Below are 6,873 nucleotides of genomic sequence, written 5' to 3'. Positions count from 1 at the left end.
ATTCTCTGCTTTGGGTGGCCATCATTTTATCCCTAGGAACCAAGAGATAAAAAGATGCAAAGCTTTTAATATATGCTGCCTGAGTATATAAAGAGACCGATTAGAGCATGTGGCCTGTGGTGTTGTCTTAATACTTTATAATCTATAATCACATTCCATACCTCAAGCAAATGCAAATTCTGCTGCACGCTGCCTGTGAAAGGCAATTTCACTGCATACTGAATTGAAAGTAATCACTGATACAGCACAAATAAAGCCTCTGTCGGGTAAACACCAAAGCATTTTCCACACGGTACTGCATTTTAAAATAGCTAACTTTATTGTAAGTGAAAAGATAGGCACAAAGTGGATTTAAACCTGCTTAATTTTATTGGAACTAGCTCAGTTGATTACAGAATGGGGTCACAATCATTAGGGGACCACATACATTTTAAACCACAGGTGATTCTTCTCTAGCCATCTGCCAACCCCAGCTATCCATTTTACAAACACATGCCATTAATCACAAGGGAGGCCAGAAGGAGGTTTCATGGCTCCATGCAACCCATCATTGCTCCTGGAAAAAAATAAACAAGCTCCCAACACTTGTAACACTTGTTGGAAGATATATTTCCAAGAATCATGGCAGGCTGAAATTGGTGGCAATTAGCCCACAACTGATGCCCTCCTTTGAAAACATTTTCAGTAAGAATGCACACATTTTAAGTAACATATTCCATATGCAATTAAGCAATTGAGATAATAGGAGATTGTGTGGCTAACAGATATTGATCAAAGTTAGTGCATATGTATATACTTTAAGCTGCCGCATTATGAAGGTTTAAGCGTGTCATAAAAAGTAGTTTGCACAATCAGTTTGTTCATTTTCTAATTGTTATATCCACCCAATGGTGTAACAACAAAAAGACAACATGACAGGTCTCTGGATATCTTTCCTATGGCAGATGATGGCAGATATTTAAGGTTCCTGCTGTCCTATTACCCTGAAGCTCAAAAGCAGCATTAAAAGGAAATCCTTCATTAAATCAACAATCAAGATACATGATTTTAAAAGAAAGCCAAAGCTAATTTTATTTCAAAAAAGATTGTTAATAGGAGTTTCATATCAAGTAAAGTTTGTTCTAATGAAGTTTTTCTATACATGGAAAATTGGGGAACAACTGAATTAGAAGGTCCTCAGAGACCACCAGGCAGTACAAGCTAAGTCAACGTGGTCACCCTCCTTTCCTGAGGTGCCAGTAAAATGCACAGATAGGTAGGAGTCCAGAAAGATTCCCCAAATGTGACATCTACACATCTGTGAAAAGATGGCTAATTGAGATTTCACCCATAAACTTGAATTTTTGGAAGAACTAATGGAGATCTTCTGAAAAGGCTGTATCTATCTTCTGTGTAATATACTGACATACTCTTCTTCCCTCTCTGAGATGTACGATGTTATTTTAGCAAATTACCTGGGATTGGAAACTGAGCAGAGAGGAACTATCTCTGGTGTGAGAGGACAGATAGGTTCTGCAAAGTTCAAAATAGTACTTAGCCAATAACTTCTTCCTTTCCCCAAAACACATGAGTCTAAAGAGATGGCTACCACACAATGTGGAATGTATGACATTTGTCACCTTGCAGAATGTGATTAAACTCATGGCTCCCAGAGCCAGCAAAAAGTCTGCCAATGTGTTATAATCATGAAAGGAACAGGTGAAAAGTATTTTTTAAATTATTGATTTGGATAGAAAGTAACTCTCCTGAAGTCTGCTACTTGCTGCTTTCTACTATTTGAGGTTTTTTTTTTTTCCCCCCTCCTTATAACTAAAGGATAGTATGAAAGAGTTAACACAACTGCACTTTTAATTTCTATCTGGGATTCACTTTGTAACTGAGGACTGATGTGTATGTAAAATGATTTCCTCATTGAAAATGTGAAAGAACTAGCTTAAAATCACATCACCCACCTTTATGTCTCTACACGCAAACATGTACACACACAGAATAATTCCTCTGGAAGATAATTAGGAAAGATACCATTCCTATACTCACAGAGGAACCCCAAAAGATTATCTAAGACACCCAGTTTCCTAGAAAGAAGTAGGATTGATTTCTTAGGGGGACCTTTATGTGACTCAATGTTGAAATGCAGATCAGAAAAGGGAAAACCGTTTAAAAGGCACTGAAGGAGAAGCAAGACAGAAATTCAGTAGTTTGTCAAGACTGGACAAGCTACTCCAGCCAGGGATGTTGTGTAAGATACATATTCCCTGGACCATGAAGATGCCTTTTCATAAAATGGGATTTAAAAAAACAAGAGTTTCCCAAAATAAGCATGGTAATTGGCATAATGGTTAGCTGTGTTGTGTGACTTTGAAAAAGTCACTGAACCTCTCCAGTTCTCAGATTCCTCATCACTAAAATGAGGGGGTAGGGCTATATTGCTAAAGTTCTTTTCCACCACTATGGCTCATGATGTAATATATCAAGCCTACTCTTCTATTAATCTGTTTTCTAACTAACACATCTCAAAACTTCTACCCCCTACCCTTACCTAACACCCCCCCCACTCCCCTCACCCTCCCCATACCCCTTAAAATTGATCTTAATGATGCTATCTGCAGGTTTGTCACCTTAATGAAGGGCAGACAGGTGACACAGGGCAGGGACCTGTGGCAACTGGCATCCTTCTGTGTCCTTGGAGGCAGCCCCATGGCAAGGCTTGGAGCCATTGCCGCCTTTGATCTGTACCCATATGCACATTTCCTGCTGCTTCCGAAAGGTATTCCAAGATGGAGTCACTGACAATGAGAAGAGGTAGTTGAGAATACTGCTGCAATCAACCTCTCCCCTGACTGCAGCATAGTACTTTGGGTTTCTGATGCTATTCCCTTGGAGGTGATAGTCAAAAATGCCTTTTAAGATATATGCTCAGAATCTGACAAACCAAACAAGTTATTTCAAAGTAGTTAGCAGAAATTCAAAGCATTCAACCTGTCAACAAAGATCCTTCCTCACTTTGTAAATGATTGGCAATTTGAGACTGGACACCCAGCCAGTGAATCTGTGCTGTAGAAGAAATAAACACTAAACTGACTGGTCTTACTAAATGCAAGCAAGCTGTGTTCATGGCTACACACAGACCATGAAAGTCTGCATATAGCACCTCATGCAACTCTTCATCATGGCCTCTGATGGTCTAACTCCCTAAGAGAGAGGAAGTTGTGCAACACTCAGTTAATGTACTCTCCCAGCATCTGAAAGCAATATATTAATTATCCAAATGCATAAATTACTCCAGAGCATATATATGAATGTATGAACCTCCAGGAGGGAACCAAAAGAATCCGTTTCCAAAGCACCACTGAAATGAAGACAAACACAATTCCCTGGGGCAGGGTAGCTGGGAAATTGGGGGAAAAAATTAGCTCCAGCACCCTTCTGCACCCCAAAACTCCCTACCTTTTTCCAGCTTACATAGCTCCTGAAACTACTCCCTTTTGTAAGCTTGAGGCGAGAGCATTCTCTGGCTGCTGTACAGGATAGTAACTATACAAAACAGCACACACTAAATTCTCTACAGCTTCCCACTTCCAAACTACATGTTACACACTGTCTTCCACACATACTGTGCTCTTCAATAAAAAATCATCTAGAATATGGAAATTTTAAACAAATTCAAGCACATTGAAAACATCAATGTATAGCCACCTGTTAACAGTCCCAGTATTTGTATAAATCCAAACGATAAACTTTAGAGCACATTCTGATTAATCTGTCTTTAGAGGTACTTCCTAAGCATACCAGAATAGACTGGCGTTCCTATGGTATTACTTAAGTAGTACATTGTTCCAATAAAAAGTCCCATTTAAAAAATCCCCTCCCCCCAACCCTTGTCCTCACCCTCAAAATAAGAACAAATAAAAGGGGAAAATGATTAAAATAATTTTTGCTGATAATCTGCAGCTCTTGATTTGGCCATTTAGATGAGATATTCCACCATCTCTGCATCAGGCTCTTGTCCCAGGATCTGAATGGGAGTTTTTCTTTCCAGAGTATTGGAGTGGAACACAGGGCCATCTAAATGGAAATAAGGGTTAGAAAACACTTAGGGATGAAGAGAAAACCCATATTTCTAGAACTAGACACCATCAGAGCCCTCATGAAGCTGATGGGAAAGTGAGATTTGCCTGCCACCTCCCTCATTTACTTTTGCTAAGATAATGTCCTCTACTCATGCCTGTTCCCATCTTGGTGGATGAGAAGTCATTTACAGATTATCTTCTCTCTCCTTTAGAACACGAAAAACTCAGTCTAAATGACAACTCTGCCCAAACATCGGGCACCAATAAGTAAATCTGTATTTGACAGCAGAACTAAACCAAAAGCTACCTGCTAAAGGGAATAATTACCCGTTTTGTCTGGATTGCAGGTCAAACTTGGTGTAGACAAACGATGTGGTCCAGGACCGGTAGCTGGACTTGCAGGAGCCTCAGCCTGAGCCATAGCTGGAGTTGGAGTTGGAGCTGGAGTTGGAGCCGCAGCCGGAGCTGAAGTTGGTGCCTGAGTCTGAGCAGGAGCAGAAGCCTGAGCCGCTGCTGGAGCTGGAACCGGAACCAGAGCCGGAGCTGGAACCGGAGTCGGAGCAGCTGGAGCAACCTGAACAGCAGCAGCAGCAAGAGAAGGAACAGCAGCAGCAAGAGGAGCAACAGAGGCAGCAGCTGGAATCTGACCAGCAGCAGCTGGAGAAACAGCAGCAATAGCAGCAGCAGTTGCTGGAGATGGGGTAGCAGCAACAGCAGCAGCAGCTGGAGCAGCAGTAACAGCAACAGCAACTGGAGCAGCAGCTACCATGGTGGTGGTGATGGTGGCAGCAGTGGCAGTGATGGCGGTAGCAGTGGTAGCAGCAGCAGCTGGAGCAGGAACAGAGATGGGAGCAACAGCTGCGGTTTTGTTCGATTCCGTTCCACGTTCAGTTTGGGTGCTGCAGTCTCGGCTGCCTGTCTTGGAGTGAGCCGAGAGCAGGGGAGTCGAGGGGGGTACAGGCGAGGGTGTGGAAGAGACATATTCAGTACGGTAGTCTCCACCCAGGAGAATGCCTACAAATGAAAGAGGGACAGACGTTAGAAAACAATAGGTGATTCAAATCCAGACATCGAATTACCTGTTCTCCCATTCAAATTTCAGAAGTTTGCATGTGTCTCAATTATTTATTGTTACCTCCAGCGAACCCAGAAATCAGTGTGTGAGGCCCCTCTCACCATGGCTAAAAGTTTCTTTCAGACTTCGAAGATCCCTTCTGGTCCTCATCCATCCATCACCTGGCAGAATGTATTAAGCCATTAAGTGTCCTGGGTATCTGTTTTGATTTATTTTTCCAATGGTGATTGGGTTTCACCGAGTTGTCAGAATGCTCCTAACTTGGCTCCACTTATAAACCATTACCACACATTACCAAGGAGCAGGAAAGGATTTGGAGAAGTCGTTGACACAGATTCAGTGTGGTAATAATTGTGTGATATAAGGTTCTGACCATGGCCATAGTCTCCAAAATGCTTATACTAACCAAAAGATAGTACAAGTGTCAGAGGACCAAGAAAGGAATTAAAAGCAACAAAAAGGGCTAAAATAAAAAAATGTGCCTTGTGGTACCCACAATATGTCTAGGGTTTTGATTAGAGGGGAGGGGATGGACAGGACTGGAATGAAAAATTACATTCTGTTCTCATCTCAGAACATTCTGAGAACAAAGCGTGCTATCCAAATGATTTAGCGTAACTAAAACTTGGGGTCCTCCTATTATAGGGGAGGAAGGAACACGGAAATGCTAGAATTTTGGAATTTTGAATGACACAAACGCCACATGGGCTTTGGAGAAAGATGAAGGTGCCACATGGCTAAGGCCAAATCTGAGAATGTTTTAGAGGAAATCAGAGTTATCTTCCTTCACACCAAAAGTTAACTCAAGATTCTTGTCCTCTAGGATTCGGCCTCAATCAGCATTCTCACCATGAGACCTCAAAGTATGGAGGAGCACCAGAATGTAGAACTAGGGGTTCAGGAGGAAAAATACCCCAAAATCCTAGTATCCCTTCCTCTCTAGAACCTGTACCATCATCCCTTTTCCTTGAGCATGGGCACTTATCTCAGGGCTCTCTTTGAACACGTGACTATAATATTCCTTTTTTACAGTCAGTACCTAGGCTCCCCTTCCAGCTCTTGTCGTCTCGCTTTTCTTCCATGATGGGGGTGCCAGTCAGGGTGGATGAGTGGGAGAGCAAGCCTGATCCAGCATTGGAAATGGACATCAGAGACTTCGCTGGCCTCATGCACGACAGCTGCTCTGTCTTGCTCGGCTCCTTTCGGGAACGCTGCTGGAGTACTTTGATCATGGCATCCTTCTCGATAATCTGCGCATGGAGGGTCTTAATCCTAGGAGCCGAAGACAAAGAACATAGAAAGACCTTGTTGCTACCTCCACATTTTGGTCTAATTGGCTACATGACTATATGGATCTCCCATTATCTTTTCAACTAAAGGTTCACTAGTTAGTTCTGAGTTGGAAGACAAGGGATGACGTGCTACAGTTTTTAAAACATGTTTTTCTGAACACCCAAATGGATATAGCAGAGCATCCAGGAGCTGTTGCTTAAAACTTAGTAAGTCACAATAAAGTACTGGTGGAAAAAAAGGCTGAATATGAGAGAATGAACTGATGTACTGGGTGCTGTAGTGAAGGATCTGAGTCAATGGAAATAATGTACTCAGTGAGAAGATGAGCTCTTCTATGAGTGAGTGACAACCTTCAGGTAATAAGTAAGTGATCATGAGTTTATAAAAGGAATCAGGTGTCCTACCTCCCACTTTGAGTAGATGTTCTTTTTTTTT

The 6,873-nt window shown here is 42.0% G+C and overlaps 1 protein-coding gene across 1 annotated transcript in view; it reads right to left on the bottom strand.

The window, feature by feature from the left end:
• Positions 1–296: 296 nt before the first annotated feature.
• The window catches only part of AMOT (angiomotin), a 67,622-nt gene continuing 61,045 nt past the window's right edge, over positions 297–6,873 (bottom strand). Inside the window, exons 11-13 of the mRNA XM_037729084.1 lie at positions 6,185–6,456; positions 4,398–5,084; positions 297–4,065 (exon numbers count right to left, since the gene is read on the bottom strand). Of these exons, the coding sequence (XP_037585012.1) occupies positions 3,968–4,065; positions 4,398–5,084; positions 6,185–6,456 (1,057 nt within the window). The 3' untranslated portion in view covers positions 297–3,967. The remainder of the gene's footprint in view (positions 4,066–4,397; positions 5,085–6,184; positions 6,457–6,873) is intronic.

Source organism: Cebus imitator, unplaced genomic scaffold, assembly GCF_001604975.1.
Source record: "Cebus imitator isolate Cc_AM_T3 unplaced genomic scaffold, Cebus_imitator-1.0 Scaffold292, whole genome shotgun sequence".
In the NCBI taxonomy this organism is placed as follows: domain Eukaryota; kingdom Metazoa; phylum Chordata; class Mammalia; order Primates; family Cebidae; genus Cebus; species Cebus imitator.
This window is presented reverse-complemented; position numbering and strand designations above follow the sequence as displayed.